This window comes from Macaca nemestrina, chromosome 11 (assembly GCF_043159975.1).
Source record: "Macaca nemestrina isolate mMacNem1 chromosome 11, mMacNem.hap1, whole genome shotgun sequence".
NCBI lineage: Eukaryota > Metazoa > Chordata > Mammalia > Primates > Cercopithecidae > Macaca > Macaca nemestrina.
Window position 1 is genome coordinate 68,441,871 of NC_092135.1, and position 21,757 is coordinate 68,463,627.

At 43.1% G+C, this 21,757-nt stretch overlaps 1 protein-coding gene and 1 long non-coding RNA gene across 5 annotated transcripts in view; one reads left to right on the forward strand and one right to left on the reverse strand.

The window, feature by feature from the left end:
* Nucleotides 1-21,757, forward strand: part of LOC105483262 (myosin IIIB) — a 520,975-nt gene that overhangs the window by 373,462 nt on the left and 125,756 nt on the right. For 2 of the 3 annotated variants that reach the window (XM_071072912.1, XM_024793234.2), the window contains exons 29-30: nt 4,795-4,911; nt 9,393-9,495. In XM_071072912.1, the coding sequence (XP_070929013.1) occupies nt 4,795-4,911; nt 9,393-9,495 (220 nt within the window). The remainder of the gene's footprint in view (nt 1-4,794; nt 4,912-9,392; nt 9,496-21,757) is intronic. The other variant, XM_071072911.1, reaches the window with a different exon arrangement.
* LOC105483263 (uncharacterized) lies at nt 8,100-18,520 on the reverse strand. Of its 2 annotated transcripts, none has more exons than XR_988136.2 (3): nt 18,398-18,520; nt 9,354-9,476; nt 8,100-9,220 (listed from the first exon to the last, which is right to left on the reverse strand). It is a non-coding gene; the product is annotated as an uncharacterized lncRNA (long non-coding RNA). The 2 variants fall into 2 exon arrangements; XR_003018344.2 differs by having other exon boundaries at nt 9,350-9,476.

The window sequence follows — 21,757 nt, forward strand, 5'->3', positions numbered from 1 at the left end:
TCTGAAGAGTTGGAAGATCTTGGTGAACCTATCATGTTTAACCCACAGTGACGGGTGATTGGCAGCGTAACAGCTGAGCGACAGCCGTTTGGCCAGGAGTTCAAACCTCAACACGATGAGCCATAGCAGGATCACGGTTTGATTTGCTGTGGCCATGAAGTCTGAATCACCAAATACAGACACAGAGGCAAGGGTGACAGCTGGTAGCCATTCTCGTCAATAAAGTTGTGACGGTTGAGATGTACAAGTAACTAGAGCCTGCTAATTTCATAGACTTTGAGCCAAGTGCTTAGTGTCAAAACCAGCTATGGTCAATGATGCAAATGGTTGTGAAAAGTCCATCAACAGCAAGGCTCTCCCCATCGGACTCTTTCCTCCTGATGGATTAGAAGCAGATTGAATCCTGCTTTCTAGGAATAGATCCAGTTTGAAGAAAAGGAGGCCTTATTTTTAAAAATTCTAGTAACTTCTTAAAAGTCTAATTTATTAAGTATAATTTACATACAGTAAAATTCAGTTTGAGAAAACTGGATCCCCTCCGCAATCAAGAAAAACAACATTTCCAAAAAGTTCCCTCATGCCCTTCCTGATGTCCACCCCCACTCATCCTCAACCCCTGATAACCACTAATGGGTTTTCTGTCCTATAGTCTTGCCTCTTCCTGAGTCTTGTCCTTATAGTCTTGACTCTGTAAATGGAGTCATACAGTGTGAAACTTTTGAGTCTGGCTTTTTTCACTTAGCATAATGCTTCTGAGATTCATCTGCATGTTGCATTTTTTTAGTAGTTCATTTATTTTCATTGCTGAGCAGAATTTCAGTGTATGGATGTACCACAATTTTATTCATTTACCAGCGGAAGGACCTTTGGATTGTTTCCAGTTCTTGGTGATTATGAATAAAGCTCTTATAAACATTTAGAGCATTTTCCTTTTAAGTAAAATGTATAGGAAAGTAAATAACTTTGCTTCACAGGAAACTAGAACTGTAGGAGCAGGAATGATCCTAGAGGTGGGAGTTGTTTTCTTTTTCATTAGCTGACAGATATGGTTATTTTATACTTTTGCATAGCAATTTATAGTCTATTCAAAGCACTTGCACACACCTTACTTCCCATAATTATCATTATAGTAACCCTGAGAAGTAGGCTAGGAATCTTGCTTCATTTTACAGGTGGAAGCTAGGAAATCTCCTATAATCCGGACTTCCTAATCCTTATTTGCTGTCCTTCCTTCCAAACGTTTTCTCAACATCCTGTCTGTGCAGAACATTCTGCTAGGTTCTTTTGGGGTACCCACAAAAATTTTTTTCCCATCAAGACGGAGCAGTCTTACATGGAATCAAACTGAATCCCCTGACCCAGGCGTGAGAGGAATACAAAACTGAGCCACTTAACACAGCCGCAAGAAGCAAACAGTCTATAAGCTACCAGAAGCAGGCAGGACGTAAATTTTAAGAAAGAAATCTTGAAGTTGGTGGGAGTCAGAAGAGAATGGATTGACAGTCCCTAGATGATCAGAAAGAAGGGGAATTCCCCAGACAATACTGTTCCAGGACAAGGAAGAAACTGATTTCTAGGATAATGGAAAACTTCCCGCCTTGGCTTCCAGGTTGGGGAAAACAGTTACCAGGCAAGATTTTCTTTGAACTCAGTCAAAGTTTAACTGGGATAATGACTGGAATTAAGTACTGGATAATCAAAGTGGAAAATGCTTTCAGAGGCCTGAAATTGCTAGACTTGTTTTGTGTGGTAGAGATGGAGGCCAGGATTTCTTAGGGGCTGTAGAAAAAAAAAATGTGTCAATGAGATTCTATTCTTTAAGAATCCAACTTTCTTGGTGCTGCTTTTGGTGGCATTTGCCTGTCAGACCTCCCACAAGTTGGCCTCTTTATCCTTTATATTCTGATAAGATGGCTGATGACCAGCTGTCAGTCCAAGCCAGAAACCACACGGGCTCCTTGTAAAATCTGCCAGCAGCAGTTAGGAGGGAAAGCCTGGGCTTTTGTGCCTCATCCATATGTGCCTTCTCTGCCAGATACAGTGGGTGCCCTTTGCCAGGCCCATTATGAGGGCAGGAACGTTTACCCAGCCGAGATCACCAACCAGGAAACCTACCAGGACAGTCTCTGTGAAAAAATGCCTGATCTGTCCTTTGGTTGGATCACTAAATGCCAGGCCAGGCCAGAGCCTCTTTCTGCAGCAGCTAATCTGTGGGACCATTAGAGGCCCAAGCACATGAAAGAACGTACAAAGGTCTGATTTTTTTACTTTCATTTATAAAGGGGAAAAAAAGGAGAACAGGGATTATTATTTTTAAATGTTTAAATAAATGGGCCGGGCGGGGTGGCTCAAGCCTGTAATCCCAGCACTTTGGGAGGCCGAGACGGGCGGATCACGAGGTCAGGAGATCGAGACCATCCTGGCTAACCCGGTGAAACCCCGTCTCTAGTAAAAAATACAAAAAAATAGCCGGGCGAGGTGGCGGGTGCCTGTAGTCCCAGCTACTCGGGAGGCTGAGGCAGGAGAATGGTGTAAACCCGGGAGGCGGAGCTTGCAGTGAGCCGAGATCCGGCCACTGCACTCCAGTCTCGGCGACAGAGCAAGACTCCGTCTCAAAAAAAAAAATAAATAAATAAATAAATAAATAAATGACCTGCATCATGTAATATTTAGGAGTTCAGACATTAGGAAAAAATTTTGTGCTTGGGTTCAAATCCTGGCTCTGCCACTCTACAGCTGTGGGACTTTGGGCAAGTCATTTAACCTCCCCTTGTCTCAATTTCCTCAGCTGTAAAATGGGAATAAAGTAGTCGCTCTCTTTTAGGGTTACTATGAGGATTAAATGAGTTAATGTTTGTAAAGGACTGAGAACAATGCATAGAACATAATAATCCATATGTGTGATAATGTTTGTTAAATAAAAATAATGGAGCTTTTCTTACCTCCTCCCACCCAGTTTTCCCCCGCACCCCCCAGCCAAATCAAGCTGAAAGTACATACCTTTCAGTTTGATCTTTTCCTTCTTTCTTCTAATTTCCATCATTAACATCTGTCATGCTACTCCCCAACTCCAAAATTAGATTCCTAGGGCTGCCATAACAAATTACCGCAAACTATGCAGCTGAAAACAACAGAAACTTATTCTGTCACAGTTCTGGAGGCTAGAAGTCCATCAAGGTGTCAGCAATGTTGGTTTCTACTGGAGGTTCTGAGGGAGAGTCTGTTCCAGTCTCCTGTTGGTTCCTGGCAATCTTTGGCCTTCCTTGGTTTGTAGACCCATCACTCCACTCTCAGTTTCCATTGTCATATGCCTTCTCCCTGAGTCTCTCTGTATCTTCACATGGCCTGTTTGTAAGGACTTCAGTCATTGGCTTCAGGACCCACCTTCATCCAACATGACCTCGTTTTTAATTAACTACATCTGCAAACACCCTGTTTCCAAGTAAGGTCACATTCTGAGGTTCTGAATAGACATGCATTGTGGGATATCACTAGTCAAACTGATACACCCCCTTTAAAAGTTGCGGGTGCTTTCATATCTTTAATCTCTTTTTACTCTTACTTTCTGCATTAGAATGCGAGCTCCTTGGAGGAAGGGCCTGTGTCTCTTTAAATTTACTTTGAGACAGCTAGAAATGTTTACTTGGCCACTTGAAAGGAATGGAGAGACAAGGGTGATAGCAAGCTGGGTGTGGAAAGGTGATGCCCAAGATGGAGGAGTCAACCAGGAGGAGGGAGAATGACAGGATTTAAAAAAATCGCATCTGAGCAAATAATAAAGGAGAAAGGTCAGAGATACCAAATATTCTAATGTGGAAGTACATTTGGAAGCACTGCTGCCAGAAATAGAAATAGCCAAAGCCAGAAGGAAGGTGCAGGAAGTGAGAACAAGGTCTAGATAAGAGGCCAGGAAAAAAGGAGATGTGGACAGAGTTAGGGTTGACTGCCTCGGGGCGGGACCAGAAAAAATCTCCTCCATGAGGAGGGGGAGTCCTGCTGCCAGTGTAGTTTCTGTCTAAAGTCGGGAGATCCAATGGAAAGAACCTGCCTTCTCCAGATATCTGAGGTAAAAGATGTTGGAACATCTTCAGCCCCTCGTGACCTTGAGGTCATGGAGAATGGAAGAAGAGATGTGACAGCTGCGAAAATCCCTAGTGGAGCCATGATTTTGGGGAATCCAGCAGGAAGTAAGCTGACTGGACAATGAGAAGCTGCCATGTGATATTCCTCAAGTGAATATAGCGTGTAGTCTATCTTCTCCCTGACAGCATAACAAAGATCTGTGATCAGGGCTGCAAGATAATAGGAAGAGAAGGGCATTTCCAAGAGGCAGAGATGTGAAGGAGAAAAAGGAGCAGCTTCTGGGAGAGAGCTCACCCTTTGGTTTACTTCCCTGGTAGTGGCAACTGAAAGACAGCAGGAAAGCTATCCAGTGACCAAACCAAGAGTCCTAGCCTGGTGCACTCATGACCCCTGTTTGTCACTGAGTTTCCCTATTTGACTAATGTGATCAGTGACACGGTTTCCCCAAATTACCCAATGTCATTCAGCTAGTAGAAAATCTAGCCAGAACAATTATTAATTCTCCTGTTTCCTACTATTGTGCCCTTTCTCAACTAGACTGTATTAAATCTTAAAAATAAGCGCCAAGTCCATAGGTGAGATTAGTCACCTTGGTGCCTTGAACCATAAGAAAAGTGTGGATTTTCCTGGCCAACTTGTATCACCCAGTTTGGTAATTCGTCTAGGTGTGGGAGCATAACCTTGAGAAAGTCCTTTTGTTTCATTCCACAGGGGACGCTTCAAACCAAAGCAGTGGGACACATTCCCCCATCGCAGCGGGTACCAGGGGAAGTGCCAAGGTTCAAGACTGCAGCGAGCCTGGTGACCATAAAGGTGGAGTTTTTCGAGGTTTGGAATGGGTGTTCTAAACTCAGGGGTGTTCCAGAGAAGGTTCCAAAGCTGGAAGTGATCGCCTTTTATATAAGAACCTTCTGTCCACCACTCCTTTTTTCTATAGGTGACAGCCGATTAAATTTAAGACCTTGCAGAGGACTCTGAAAGGTGATTTCATAGAAGGGAACAGAATAGACAGGGATAGGCTCAGTTCCTCACAGCTGCCTCTCCACCTCCTTCCATATTGCCTGGGACACTGGTCTAGTTGCAGCTCTCCTTACCAATGGCTTCTCCTTAACTCGTCTTCTTGAGGCAGACTCTGACATGTTTGTATCAGATTTACCTTAAGACTGAGGAAAGTTTTGTGTCTTGGGAAGATCTGTGATCCAGAACCTGGTATATAAATCTCAGACTGATAGAGAACATTCATGGAAGGAAGGGGTACTGTGGACAAGAAGTGGAAACGTGGGTTTCTGGTCTCAGTCCTCCACCAGTTAATATCCCTAAGCTCCAGTCATGGTAACATGAGAGAATTGGACTAAATCATGGTTTTCAAACATTTTAAAAATATTGCAGTCTCACCCTTTTGAATTTTGAAGGTCCCTGGACTTCTGCTTGAGAGGCTGTGATTTTTGAAGTACAGGCTTTAATACCAGCACCTGCATTTGATGGAAAGTGAGGACTTTGTGGTAGAATTTACAGTTACAGTTTATCTGCCAACCCCAGTGCCACTGCCCAGTATGTAGGCAGAGAGGCTCTGGGTACTTCAGACTCCTTTAGTATCTGTCACTCAGTCTGTTTCAAGGAAATATAGAACTGGAGGTTTACCTTGGGGCAAGGAGGTTAGGGAATAGGAGAAAAAGAGAGGTAGCAGGATCCAGGAGAACATCAGTGTTTCTTGAACTTGAGGAGACTTGGGGATGGAGACAATCGGAGAGTTCATTTTCAAAAGAAGCGTGGCTGGCTGTTACTGACTGAGGCTGCGGACCACTGTTTCCCCCTAGAAGTCACAAATAGGAGATCCTCCAGTATAGGAAGTCACAAATAGGAGATCCTCCAAAGATGTGTTGTGTTTGGCCAGGCACAGTGCTTTTTAAAAAACTTTGAACCTGAATGTCTTTAAGTGGGGTGTGAATTATCTGGTTCATCACAAAGCTCGCGATTCCCCATCCTCTTTGCCTGATACTTCACACATTTATATTTCTTCCTAAGTGGCCCCAAAGGCATTTGCAGCACCTCCTAATGGTGTTCTTGGTGTTTTTGTTGTTGTTGTTGTTGTTGTTGTTGTTTTATTTCCTGACAGTCAAATGCTTTTCCATCTTACTTCAAAACAGTCTGGTAAAGACTTGACACTTGACTAATTTTTCTCCTTGAAAAATATGAATGGCTCATAGAGCTCAATCAGAGTTTGGAAGGATTCAGTTCCTCCAGAACTCCACTCCAAGTATTGCTTTACTTCATTAAACAAGAAACACTTAGGAACCCTCCCTGATGAAAGGTGACCCATCTCTAGAGAAGCTTCTATTGTCACACCTGCACATTCCCCAAGTTTGGCATTTTATGAATATTTAAGTTCATAATTTTACTTTTCAGCCACGTCACTGGTCTAATTTTATATTTTATGTTATTTTTTGAGATGGAGTCTTGCTCTGTGGCCCAGGCTGGAGAGCAGTGGAGCAATCTCGGCTCACTGCAAGCTCCACCTCCCGGGTTCACGCCATTCTCCTGCCTCAGCCTCCCGAGTAGCTGGGACTACAGGCACCAGCCACCATGCCTGACTAACTTTTTTGTATTTTTAATAGAGACGGAGTTTCACCATGTTAGCCAGGATGGTCTCGATCTCCTGACCTCGTGATCTGCCCGTCTCAGCCTCCCAAAGTGCTGGGATTACAGGTGTGAGCCACCGTGCCTAGCCTGGTCTAATTTTTTTTAACTCAACCTGTTCATACACTTAAAATGAGTCACCTTCTCTCTCTTCTTTTTCCTTCATATCTCCATTTCTCCAATTTCCTTGTTCAGAAATTCGTTTGCCAGAGAGAAGCCAGGTGATTCCAACTGTCACCAGATCATACTGAAAACTGACAATTTTGGATGCTGCTTTGAATTCAATGGTTTGATAATCTTATTTATCTCTTTAGTTTGACCCAAATCCTTCTCCCTGTTCTTCAGCAAAGCTGGGGGATGGAGGAGCAGATTCCCTCTAAGCTTTATTCAGAATATTCTGTAAGTTTCTGGTTTTATGCTTCAAATAACTCTTAAAAATCAATATTTTGATGACTGAAGTGTAAATTAATAAGAAACATGGAATAAGTTTTCCTTTCAATTACATGAACAGAAATTCTGTGGAAACCCCAGCAAAGTAGCTGGGCGCATTTGCTGAAACAGGTAAAGATGTTGCTTCCTCTCATTCTGGTCTTGGACATGGCAGAGAGTCCCAAACGAAAAGAGATTTTACAGTTTTTTTTCTAGATCTCTTTGTGCTTTTTTCTTCTTTGGATGGCTATTGCTCCTTATAATTATTTTTTTTTTTAACTGAGGATCTCAAAATAGGTGCAGACAAAAGCTTGCAATCTTAGCTTTCCACAAGGGCAATATCATTTGGACTTTGATCACTGGTAGCTCTTAGTGCTGCTGAGTTGGGCCAGAGAACAAGATTAAAAATTATTTGTGGTGATTTTTCCTTCTTCACAGGGAAACAGAAAGATATTTGTATCCCTAAAGTGGGTTCCCCTCTTTTGTTTTTATTTCGGTTCTTGCTTTTATATTGCTTATCACAGCATTGCAAGTGAGTGCGGGCCAAACAGTGGTTTAGAATCTCCCAGAGGGGGAAATCCTGCCTGGTGCTCTAACTGGAGGATTTTATCAATGGAGAAAAGGCAATGGGGGAGAGGAAGGGAATTAGTTAATGAAATTCTAACAGGCTGTGGCTATTTTTCTTGATTTCTATTTTTTCCTTCTTTCAATATTGTTGCTTCACTGTTTGGCCATAATGTTTTGTCTCTCTCTGTGTGTGTGTGTAATAATAAAAATGTATTAATGTCTCACTTAAATTTTTCTCTTTATCCTTTTGGTGTTTGCAGCAATAATAATAATAACAACAACAACAAGTCTTTTTATCCATCACCTTAGCTCAAAAACTGCATTTATTCCACACAAGAAATATTTATGCTAAGGAGCCAAACTAACAATTTAAAATCAGCACATGTTCTTTCCAGAACAGTCAACACAAAAACAACTGATTTCTGCACATGTTCTTTCCAGAAGAGTCAACACAAAAACAACTGATTTCTATACTTTTTATTTATTTTTCTACACTCCGTTTCTATCATGTATTCTGTAATCCTAACGTCAACCATTTCTGCATCTTCCACAGTAAGTCACAATTCCCAAATGTATAGATTATCTTTGTTGGTTATATTTCAGTTTGGATGGTTCTAGGTTATCTAAAATAAGGACGGCAAATGGGTGTGCAGTCTCCTTCCAACACTGATTGATTGGTAGTGACTACTTGGAACAGCGGTTCTCAGCCCTGGCCACATATTAAAATTGTCTAGGGAGCTCTTTTAATAATTGATGGCAGCTCCCATCCCAGATCAATGTCAGAATCTCTAGGGGCTGGTCCTAGGCATGTTTAAAATCTTCCTGGGTGTTTCTAATGTATAGCCAGGAGTAAGACTCACTGATCTGGAAGTAGTGTCTCTCAAAATTTAACATGGATCAAGGTCACCTGGAGAGCTTGATAAAAACACAGATTGCCAGACTCTACCTGCAGAGTCTCTGATTCACAAAGTCTAAAGTTGGGCCCAAGAACGTTCATTTCTAATAAGTTTCCAGGTGATGTTGATGCTACTTGTTGGGGGTCCACACTTTGACAACCACTGATGCGAAGTGTTAAGAAGGAACTTGAGGTTGAATTAAAGTTCAGTAGAAAAGAAGGCCATGATTGATTAGCCACGGTCACTGGAAGAAAGAATTGTATTTGTTACCCTCATTCTTGAGAAACTCATCAATAAACTGTCCTCAATCAAAATGTTGAAATAGGTTACTCCTGGGATGATTTTCTCTTTACAGTTAATCCTAACCACATCATCACATTTTGTTCCTTGACCTGTCCACATCAGCAGGCAGCCTAGCCAGCCTAGAAGCTGATCTGCTGACTTTAGCACAGTGTTGTTCCAGCTATTGTATACTGCTTCTACTGGGACCCAAATCACTTGGGGCTTCTAATCTGTTCACTCTTTATATCTATTGCCAAAGAGAGGTCGCTTGTTTTCCTTTAAGCATGAAAACAGTTTGCTGACTGGGACCAAGCATGGAACAAGACCTGGAATGGAGAAGAGCTCAATTTTAATGACATATCCTAGAAAAAAGCTATAGAAAGTCAGGGAGTGTGATGAGGGCAGGGAGAGAAGGGCTGCAGAGAGTGTAGATGGGCACCAAAACCTAACCCTACCTACTTCTGAACATATTCTTAGCCCTCCTTTCTTTTCTCTCAGTTTTCAGGGGCTCTGTAGATCATAGAAGCCATTCACAAGCAGAATCCAACAATGGTCACGCACAGACTTCAAGCAACTCTCGTGCTGTCACAGAGAAAAATGGGTGAGTGTAAGAGTTCCCTGTTGTAAACTCAGGTGCTCCATTCTAATGGATAATGAAACAGAAGTATTTCTACCACTATGGTATTTTGGTGAACTGGAGAGAGTGGAACCAAAAAATGTTTCCAGGGCTGGGCGTGGTGGCTCATGCCTGTAATCCCAGCACTTTGGGGGGCTGAGGTGGGTGGATCAGCTGAGGTGAGGAGTTCGAGACTAGCCTGGCCCACATGGCAAAACCCCATCTCCACTAAAAATACAAAAATTAGCCAGCCATGGTGGCGTGCATCTGTAATCCCAGCTATTCAGGAGGCTGAGGCAGGAGAATCGCTTGAACCAGAGAGGCGGAGGTTACAGTGAGCCAAGATCGTGCCACTGCACTTCAGCCTGGGTGACAGAGCAAGACTCCGTCTCAAAAAAAAGTGTTTCCATCAGATTCTCCCATGTAATGGGCAAAGTCTTTATTCTACAGAGCAACCTGAACACAACCCTACTTTTTGAGTTCTATTCATGGTTAAATCTATACTTAGCTTCATTAGGTTAAACATCCTTCCCCTGGATATTTAGCAATGTCTGGAGACATTCTTGGTTGTCACAACTTTGGAGGGAAGGGTTGTACAGCTGGCATCTAACGGGCAGAAGCCCGTGACGCTGCTAAACCTCCTACAATGTATGACAAACCCTCCCCGCAGCAAAGAATTGTCCAGCCTCAAATGTCAATAGTCCCACAGTTGAGAAACCTACAGCCAGGCATGGTGGTATGTGCCTGTAGACCCAGGTAATTGGGAGGCTGAGGTGGGAGTATCACTTCAGCCCAGGAATTTGAGTTCAGCCTAGGAAATATAGTTAGACCCTGTCTCTATATTTAAAAAAAAAAAAAAAAAAAAAAAAGGTAGAGAAACCCTAGATTTAAGCTAAAGCAAAAAGGGAGTATCATTTCCTGTTTAGCCACAGGTTTGAGTTAAATATAATCAGAGCTTGCCTTTCAGTGACCTCTGAGCTGCTCAAGCTGCAGGGCCCGATACGCTGGCTAAATGTAGGCTCAAGACACTTTAAGTCCAGCCAGGCCAGATATGACACCAAGAGCTAGAGACGCAAACAACTCCTAGGCCTGTTCTTCAGGGAAGCCTTTATAATCTGCCTTCTCTCAGATAAGGTTTCCAGAACCCATCACATATGTCACCAGGAGGAGGACACAGCTACAGGAAGGAGTGGACCATGGCAAAGGGAAGGCCTAAATAGAATGAAACTCGCCTTTCTTATTTTCTTCCACAATGATTATGGGGAACTTCCTTAAAAGTTTTAGTCAAAGATTTCAAGAAAGAAGCAGGTCATTTGAAAGTTCTTGGCCAGGCGCGGTGGCTCAAGCCTGTAATCCCAGCATTTTGGGAGGCCGAGACGGGCGGATCACTAGGTCAGGAGATCGAGACCATCCTGGCGAACACGGTGAAACCCCGTCTCTACTAAAAAATACAAAAAACTAGCCGGGCGAGGCGGCGGGCGCCTGTAGTCCCAGCTACTCGGGAGGCTGAGGCAGGAGAATGGCGTAAACCCGGGGGGCGGAGCTTGCAGTGAGCTGAGATCCGGCCACTGCACTCCAGCCCGGGCGACAGAGCCAGACTCCGTCTCAAAAAAAAAAAAAAAAAAAAAAAAAGAAAGTTCTTTGCATCTTTTCACCTGGAAAAGAGAAAGTCTTAATTTACAATTTTAAACATAATTCTTAAATTATTTTTTATTTCATTTTTTGAGATCTCTTAGGATTTTTGAGACTTGATAAATTAAATTCTTAATACTCCCCCAGCAGTCTCAAATTGTCATTGGGCTGCCTTTAAAGTAAAGTACTTTAGGCTACTTGCCTAAAAAGTCAGAATAGCTCATTTAAGGGCACTTTAGGAAAAGACCTAATATCTCATATTAGAATTACGAAGTTTTCTAATTTCTAATGTGGTAGAAAGATCACTGAGCTTGGGTGGAAGACTTAGTTTCTGATCCTAGCTAACATTTTCCAACTGTTTGACCTTGGGCAAGTCAGTGAACCAGTTTGGAAAATGAGTTCAACCCCAGTGTGACTTCCTCAACCTCAACTGATGTCTGACTTTACTGAGAACATCAGGACAGCACTCTGAGCTCTTCTACTGCCCTTCTCTTCACCTTAGAATCTCTCCTTATCTTCAGCTGTCCTTCCTTCCTTTGCTCCCATCTCACAGACCCCAGATCCTCTTCCTTGTGCTGTGTTCCTGCCATCCAGGCCCCACCACTATCAGTTAGCACCTCTCCTGCTTTCCCATCTTTTACACTCCGCTATCACTTTCCATTTTGCTTATCCCTCCCCGCATCCTAACAGGCCCGTGGCCTGTCCTTCCCTCTTTTTACTTTTACCACCAGACTTCCTCCAACTGCTATCCAGGTTCACTGCCTCATTTCTTCACTAAACCAACCCCTTTCTCCTTAGTCCTGAAATCTGATTTGTGTCCCTACAATGTCCTTAAAACTATCCTTGGGAAGCACAGCTCCCAGTTGCTAGAGCTTTATGTTCATCAGACTCTTTGTGGCATTTAGTTCCATGGGCCATGTGTGCTTTCCTTGAAGAGCCCTCTTCCAAGGGTATCTGTAGTATTGCCTTCTTCAGGTGCTTCCTCAGAGATATTCTCAGTCTTTGTTTTCTCTGGCTCCATCCTTCTTCTCTTCCACTCACCATTAAAATAAAGGCAATTCACAAAGTCTTAGATTATCTCCTTTCTCTCCTTCTCCCCTGGATGATACCATCTCTCGCCAGTGTGTTCTGGTATCAAGTCTCAGCTATGTGAGCACGAGTCCCAAGTCTCTGTTCTGAGCTCCACACTCCTACACCCAACTCACAGTGGACATATATTCCTGATTCACACACCAAGACTTCAACAGAAAAGCCCCTCCTAAAGCACCTCCTCCACTTGCCCTTCCCACTTGTATGATTGACATAAACACTGTCTTGTGACCTGGCCTTCAAACTTGGCACAGTGGCTCTTGACTCCTACCTCTCACTTAACCTCACTTCCAGTCATTTTCCAAGTACTCTTTCCTGGTCCAGGACTGCCATTATCTCTTTTCCTTTCTCCTTCTGTCTTTACAGACCCGCTTTCATTTCTCACACTTGATCAATTGTCTTTTTTTTTTTTTTTTTTTGAGACGGAGTCTCGCTCTGTCTCCCAGGCTGGAGCACAGTGGCGCGATCTCGGCTCACTGCAAGCTCCGCCTCCCGGGTTCACGCCATTCTCCTGCCTCAGCCTCCCGAGTAGCTGGGACTACAGGCGCCCACAACCGCGCCCGGCTAATTTTTTGTATTTTTAGTAGAGACGGGGTTTCACCGTGGTCTCGATCTCCTGACCTTGTAATCCGCCCGCCTCGGCCTCCCAAAGCGCTGGGATTACAGACGTGAGCCACCGCGCCCGGCCTTGATCAATTGTCTTACAACATATCCTGACTTGTTCAAAGAACTTTAATGGCTTCCTATTTTAGACCAAAAGAAGTTCCGACTTCTCAGACTGCTGTTCCACGCCTCTCTCTAGCTCATTTCAGTTTGTCCTCCAAGCTCACCTCCACTTTGTCCCTAATACACCTCATGGCTAACCAGAATCAGACTTCTTATTGTGCTACCAGCGCACCTACCTCTCTTCTCTCTGTCCATTCCTTTCTGTTCAACTCTTACCTTTTGGTCGAGATACACTGTCATAACAGCTATGTGAGCACGAGTCCCAAGTCTCTGTTCTGAGCTCCACACTCCTACACCCAACTCACAGTGGACATATATTGAAGTTGCTAGAACTTTATGTTCATCAGACATAATGAACCTAAATCTTTTTAGGTTCCCTAAAAAGTTGCTTCCCTCTTCCTTTCTTCTTTGCCTAATCTCTCAACCTCCTTTGCAGCTCTCCTGCAGAACCACCGTTGGAAATTCTGGCCAATCATATGCAAGAGAAGTCTCCTGGGTGACTTCATGAAGACCTGATTCTTTTTAATGCTCCTTGAGCTGTAACTCTTTTGTAATAGTACTACTCAAAGTGCTGTTTCACAACAGGTTAATGGATTTGTGCCCAAATGTAAATCAACTCACTGCTTTCTTCATTAAGAAAGTCTTGTTACTAAAAAAAATCAGCTGAACTAAACACTGTTCTTGGTGATGAATTGATTTACATTCTGGCACTAACTCCTTATGTCATTGTGAGTAGTAACAGTTCACAGACTGGGTCCTCACACCACACTTTGGTGTATCAGTCTCTCTGGTGCTCTTTATATTTTGCCTGGTGTTATGGTTGACCTTGTGCTAGCAAGTTAGCTTCTCAACAGTGAGGACTGAGTCTTACTCTTTCTTGTATCCAGCATACACAATAGCTACTCAATAAGTTTACAGAGCTAACTTTCAAAGCCACTTCTCAGCACTCAGATTTTTATGAGGGAAGTGTTTTTCCTGGGAGTCTTTGGGTGGTGGCAACAATAAGAGGATCCCAAATAACTTACCAAACAGTGGGCCAGGGTATCCCTGATACAGGGGCTGGGATTCTGTTTGCCCCCTTATGTTTGTCAACTCAGTGTTCTGTGAATCAACAAGGACTGATAGGAAGGAGTTCTTGGGCAGAGGGTGGGGTGGGAGTAAGGAAGGGTTTGGGGTGGGCAGAGTAAGAAGAGAGCTGGATTGTGTCACTTGTGATGTTCTCGGTGGGAGTAACAGACCTTCAACCCATAGATTCAAGGATCCCTCGAGACAAAACATCCAAAGACAGAAGTTCCAGGGCTGGGTCAACCATTCAGGAATGTCAAGACACAGGCCCCTTGCATCTCTTTTCTTTGCTGTTCTCGGCATGTCAGTGAGGCCCCCACTTAAGGCCATGAGGTGGCTGGAGCAACACTGAGCATCACTTCCTCACATGGCAGTGTCTGGAGCAGGAAGAAGGAAGCAGATGGAAAGGGGATTCTTCTCAGGAGTCTCTCTCCATTTGCTAGGAGGGAAATCTTTCCCAGAAGTCACCCAGGAGACTTCTCTTGCATATGATTGGCCAGAATTTGCAGTGGTGGTTCTGCAGGAAAGCTGCAAAGGAGGTTGAGAGATTAGGCAAGAAGAAAGGAAGAGGGAAGCAACCAGCAAAGTCTGCCTCAAGAGTCCTGGAGAAACAGTATGGGAGCAGACAGGTACCAGGGAAAGATGAAGGGAAGGCAAAATCAGAGGGAAGAGTTCATAAGGAAGATCCATACATGTCAAGAAATATTGCTGCAAATAAGAACTGCAGGGAAGTGTTGAGATCATTCAGATTTATTGTTAGCACTTATTGCTATGCCAGTTTTTTTTTTCCTCCACATTTTATCTCATGTAATTCTCACACTGGCCTTCTGGGTTGGTGTTACTCACTCTATATTACAGATAAACCGAACCTGGGGAAAGCTAAGGCAAATAGCTCATAAACATTATCTCAGAGACCAGTGCTGGATTGGTTTCAGATCTACCTGCACCTGCCCCCCATCAGCGAGTCAGGGAATCACAGGGTTATGCAGGGTCACACAGAGAATAAATGGTGGGTCTGGGCTTTGAATTCAGATCTTCTATCTCCAACAATAATAACCGCTAACATTTGGTATTCATTAGCAACTTCCTGGGCACTGTGCGAAGTGGTTTTGTTTTTGTTTTTTGAGATGGAGTTTCACTCTGTTGCCCAGGCTGGAATGCAATAGCGTGAGCTCAGCTCACTGCAACCTCCACCCTCTGGGTTCAAGTGATTCTCCTGCCTCAGCCTCCCTAGCAGCTGGGATTACAGGTGTGTGCCACAACACCTGGCTAATTTTTGTGTTTTCAGTGGAGATGGGGTTTCACCATGTTGGCTAGGCTGATCTCGAACTCCTGACATCTAGCAATCCATCCCCCTCAGCCTCCCAAAGTGCTGGGATTATAGGCGTGAGCCACAGTGCCTGGCCTGTGCTAAGTGTTTTACACGTATTATCCTACTCAACTTTATGTCAAAGGTACAGATTTTATAATCTGTGACATTGAGAGATTACGAGTAATTTGCCAATGTTACTTAATCAGTAAAGTGACAGAATCAGGATTTGAACATGGGCCTTCTGACCAGAGCACTCATTTTTTAACTGGTACATTCTACTGCCTCTCATGGCTCCAGGCTCCAAATAATTAGTCCAGGACATTTTCTCTCTACCCACATTGTCTCCATACCTGTCATTGTTTAAATCTGAAATCACCACCCACTGAGAAATACACCCTGATTGTTTTAACTGTCACCCTGTGATTGATGAAGAAAATTCCAGCACCCAGGTCTTGGGAGAAAGCCTCATGGGAAAGGTGCTCCCATCTGTGCATGATGGGACAGGGTTAACTTGGTTGGAGAGAAGGAAACCTCAGGTTGAAAGTAGAAGTGAGTGGTTGGGGTGATGCTTCTCTGCTTCACTTCCTATGTGAGCCTGTAACTGTGTACAGTGAGTGACAGAATGGAAATAGTCTTTTATGTTGTGGGGCTTTGTTCCCATGATGGTAATCCCCCATTTTAATGCTGATAAATACAATGGTGAGGATCATGCCCCTTAATTTAATTTGGCCTGCATATGGCAAAGCTCTCACAAGGCTTTTATGTGACATTCTTTAGCACAGCTAGCCTGTTGTTGTGTAAAAGGAACCCATATGAAGGAGGCAGGAGATTGATAATGCTGGTGCAAGTGTTTTCACAAGATGGCTTGAACACACCCCCAGTGAAGCTGCTTCGTTGTGGGCCCTTAAATGAGGATTCAGACTCAGAGGGATGGGAACTTCCGTGACTCAGGCAGCTCGAGGAGAACTGGCAGCTCGAGGAGAACTGGCAGCTCACAAGGGGAAAACGAGTGCATATTTCTCCTGTGTGTCATCCTTGCGGCTCTGAGGCTTGGAGCCAATTGGGCTGACCTCAGAATCGATGAGCCAGAGAAACAGCCTCCCAGTCAGCAGGGCTGACTGTGGGCCAGATTTTCATGTGGGCTGTGAAGTAGAGATTGCCACTTATCTTGACAAACATTGTGTGTGAGGGGTCATTGCAGAAATACATGGCAGTTCTAAGACTGTTGAACAGAACAAATCCTCCAGCAAATTTCCTTCCTCTGTGGTCAAGTTAGTGCACTAACACATTGGAGGACCCCATATGAAACCAGAGGGAAAATGGCAGCATGATGTGGGAGTGGTGGTAGGAATAGTAGCCTTCTTTGATCAAGTGCTTAAGATGTGGAGATACTGTATGTATTATCTCATTTGAGTAGAAAAATGATGAGCTTTGGTGACAGACCTGGGTTTGAATCCTAGTTCAACTACTTACAAGCTATGAGACATTGGACAAATTCCTTCCTCTCTCTGAACCTCAGTATCCTAGACTGCAAAAAGGGAATAATTGGGAGGACTGGAGATCATCAAAGCAAAGGAACTAGCACAGTTCTAGACATGTCATGAATACTCAATAAGGGATTATGGCAAGCTGTTGTTGGTCGTGGTGATAGAAGTAGTAGCAGTAATAGTAGTAATATTAGTATGGAAAAGTTTTCCATAAAGTTAAACTCATATGAAGGGTCAAGACTTTGACTTAGCTCTAGAATCGTAGACTAAAATAAACATTGAGGTTTCCATCACCTTAGAAACTGAACAATGCTCACTCTCTGCTTTAACTTTAGAGACAAATTTTGTTTTCTTGTATTCCTGGCTCTTATCTCAGGTGTGAAACTGAGGTTGACTTTGGGTTCAGAAGTCACCCTTACCAACATTGCCAGCATGACATTATCATACCCTCAAATAATAACTTTCAGAGCTTAGTTGATGCTAGGGCTTCTTTAGACTTTCTAGATTTTTAAAATATTAATTGGTCACATGTATTTTCAAAACCTTTTTGAAGGCAGAAACCTTATAACCAGCTGAACAAAGCTTCAAGGAAAAATCTGTTTTGAGTTATATTTTTCCTTGGGGACTTGCTTATGGCCATATATAAATATTTATGTGAACTATTTCAACAAACCCTAAATCATCAGTGATCCTTATGCAAAGAATCCTTTTAGAAGATTTCTGTATGTCAAGAATGCCAGCAGTCTCTTTCTAAGAACAGATTCCGAGGACCAGAGGCCTCTTTTAAAATAGTTGGAACTGTTTGGTGGTTTTCAACATGTCCTGCTTTCATATTCTGTATACCTGTTCATGCTATTCCATCTGAACAGAATTCCCTTGCCAGTCCTGTCTTTACCTGTTGATGTTTTACTCATCCTTCAAGGTCTCATTCATGTGGCAAGCAGACAAGGGCAAGAGAAGAGCATCCCAGGCAGGAGAAACAGAGTGTGTCATAGCCAGAGGCAGGATATGCAGGAGCCACTCTTGGGAAAGTGAAAGGTCCAGTAAGAAGAAGGCAAAGGGTGGGACGGGGGTGGTATGAGGCAGGAAGAACTATTACAGGGAATAAGGCACCAAGATATGGGAGGTCTTCAAAAGTACACAAAATGTTTTGTTGTTCTATAGGTCAAAAGATGTAAACCCATAGTGTTTGGGGAGAATATAGTCTACAGACATGTTTTGTTTGGCCTGAGTGTTTTTAAATTTTTAAAATTAGATTCTAACACATAAAAATTGAAAGATTTTGTGTAATTTGAACTTCTGATAGCTCTTAAAAAACCTGAATATCTGGCAGCAATCTGCTGGAAGTGAGCAGGAGCTGTCTTTTACAGATCCCTACTCACCCGCCTGCGTAATTCATGACTTCGCCTGCCAGCATCTGAGTTTGATTCCTGCCCTCTGTGTGCAGGGCACCATATAGGTAGAGGAAACGATTCAGCTACAGACGCTGGCGCCGAACTGCTTCTGTTCTGGACCAGGTTTGTGTCCAACTACCTCAATGACCTTGGGCAAGTGTGTTTCTAATAATGGTACTTACCTCATGTGGCCATTGTGAGAATAAACCATAGAAAACGTTTAGATGACTACCTAGTATGTAGTTAAGTGGACAAAACTGTTAGCTCTTATTACTGTATCCCACATGAGATAATAAACGTTAGGGCTGAAACTGTTGCTCATTTCTGTAGCACCCACAGAATCTAGAATTTAGAATCTTTGGCCATAACTGGCATAAGATGAAATAATTGATGAATGGATAAATGAATATGTGCTCCTTGAGTTTTTATTTCTGTGAGGTCCAAAGCTAAATTTAATTACTTTGTTCTCTAGAAATGCTTCCTATTTACCTTGAGTTTGATTGGAGCATCCTAGTTAGTTGTTGATAAAGGAGCTAGCTTTCCCAAAAAGTCAAAAATGCTAATTAAACAAGTGAAGGGAGATTCCATTAACACTGTGTCATTTGTCGGTGATGCATCTACCTTCCTCACTCAAAAATAAACTCCAAGTTTGGGAAGATGTTTATGTGTTCTCTTTGGGAAGCTCACTTATTGGCTGGTAGCTGTCTGTGGTTAATATCGCAAATTGAAGGTCAGTTGCTAGGAACTAGGACATGGTGAACTTCAGCAGATATGATGTGAGAATGCATGTTTGACTTGGGTTTTCTTATATCCCATGATCCACACTTCAGGGCAATTTTTTTTTTTTTTTTTTTTTTGAGACAGAGTCTCACTTTGTCGCCAGACTGGAGTGCAGTGGCGCCATCTCAGCTCACTGCAACCTCCGCCTCCCAGGTTCAACCAATTCTCCTGCCTCAGCCTCCTGAGTAGCTGGGACTATAGCTGTGCACCACCATGATCAGCTAATTTTTGTATTTTTACTAGAGACGGAGTTTCACCATGTTGGCCAGGATGGTCTCAATCTCTTGACCTCAAGTGATCCACCCGCCTCAGCCTCTCAAAGTGCTGGGATTGTGTGCACAAGCCACTGTGCCCTGCCTCAAGGCAAATATTTTCATGCCCAATGCATCAGATGACGATGGACAGTTTGGCATAGGAACCAATTTTCAGTTTTTTATTATTATTATTATTATTATTTTTTTTTTTTTTTTTTTGAGACGGAGTCTCGCTCTGTCGCCCAGGCTGGAGTGTAGTGGCCGGATCTCAGCTCACTGCAAGCTCCGCCTCCCGGGTTCGGGCCATTCTCCTGTCTCAGCCTCCTGAGTAGCTGGGACTACAGGCGCCCGCCACCTCACCCGGCTAGTTTTTTTTTTTTGTATTTTTTAGTAGAGACGGGGTTTCACCGTGTTAGCCAGGATGGTCTCGATCTCCTGACCTAGTGATCCACCCGTCTCGGCCTCCCAAAGTGCTGGGATTACAGGCTTGAGCCACCGCGCCCGGCCCAATTTTCAGTTTTTTAACACTTCTTCTATATACCTGAAGTCACATTATCATCCCCATCAAGGCCTTCAACGTGATCGCCTGTGGACATGAACTTTTGTGTTTTCATTAACCTATCCCTAAACATACTTGCTGTCAACAATGTTGCTATACAAAGTTGACTAGCAAGGTTGGGCTCACGTGCTCTCTGGAAAACTTGAACATTTTCAAACCCATTTTAATTTAGTTTGAATAAACTTCATCTAAAACTGAATCATATATTCAAGTTTCCAAAAAATTGCTGTTGAAGTTCTCCTAATAGCTCTCTTCTTTCTAATAAAAAGTCAAATTTTTAGTATGATATTTTTAGTATGATAATGCCTCTACTTTTTCTAAAGAAATCTCAATCTCTCACACATGGACACAAAGAGGGGAGCAACAGACACTGGAACCTACTTGAGGGTGGAGGTCGGGAGGAGGGGGAGGAGCAGAGAAAATGATTATTGGGTATTAAGCTTAGTACCTGGGTGATAGAATAATCTGTACAACAAACCCCCATGACACAAGTTTACCTATATAACAAACTGGAGCTTGTACTACTGGACCTAAAATAAGAGTTAAAAAAAAGAGAAGAAATTTCAGTCCCCTTAGATCTCTCCTTTCCTTCTTTCCCTTTTGTCCTTCTTCTCTCCCTCCCTCCCCTCCTTCTTCCTTTTCTTTCTTTCTTCTTTGTTTCTCTCCTTATACTACTTATATCTACATCTCTAAAGTTCTGGTTTCTAATCCAAAAGACAATTTCAAATAATGAGAAAATCTGATAAGATCCCTAACCATTTCTGCATCCCTTGTCCCTTCCTGTATTACCCATAGAAATTCAGCACATTGCTGCTACCTACATTGTATCCTCATCAAGACCTTTATTAGGCCAGGCGCGGTGGCTCAAGCCTGTAATCCCAGCACTTTGGGAGGCCGAGACGGGCGGATCATGAGGTCAGGAGATCGAGACCATCCTGGCTAACACAGTGAAACCCCGTCTCTACTAAAAAATACAAAAAAATAGCCGGGCGAGGTGGCGGGCGCCTGTAGTCCCAGCTATAGGGAGGCTGAGGCAGGAGAATGCCGCAAACCCGGGAGGCGGAGCTTGCAGTGAGCTGAGATCCGGCCACTGCACTCCAGCCTGGGCGACAGTGCGAGACTCCCTCTCAAAAAAAAAAAAAAAAAAAAGACCTTTATTATATTCAGGCTCAGAATGAGTTTCTGCCCAAAAGACCTTTTACGTATTAGGCCTATTTTGAAAAGTTTGAGAAAAGAAAATGGACTCAAGTGGAAAATGTTGCAGGAAGCAAAATTTTGTAAAAATGAAATTTATATGAGTGCTTCATTATCAACACATAAAGAAACCTAGATTATAATCCTGCAGGTTGAAAGAAGAGTAACTTTGTACATTTTCACAATTTTATTAACTTCACTTTCTTCACTGGATTACAAGGAAAACATAGTAGTGTTTCAGTTCCCAGTATATTTTGTGAATTAAATAGCAGCTTGTTCCTCACTATAAAACACAAATATGCCAATATATTTTCCACTAGCATTGCCCTGGTCACCTTAAATTAAGAAGAAACGAGTAAGTATTTGCCATTAAAAGCTGGTAACGGTAGTAATGCCACAACATCTCTGTGTGCATCTTAGTAACTTCTCAGACTTATCTCCTTGATGAGTAGACAAAACAGGAGGAGGGTTGAATTTGTTCTTTTTATCTGAATGGTGTAGGTGGGGAAGACAGAGAGCAATAGAGAGCTCTTATGAAACAGAGCTCTAGCAACTGCTGTGCTTAGGAAATTAGATAATAAACAGTCCTGATACCAAAATTCTAATGGCCTAAGATCAACACAGTCTGGAGACGCAGGTGGGAGTGGCCTTCCTCGCTCTGATCCAGACCCTCCCCGGAGAGCTCTTTGTGTCAACAAGAACAGCCAGCGCTCCTGGCCAGCTCCCAGGACTCAGAGTGGGGCTATCATTTTTGT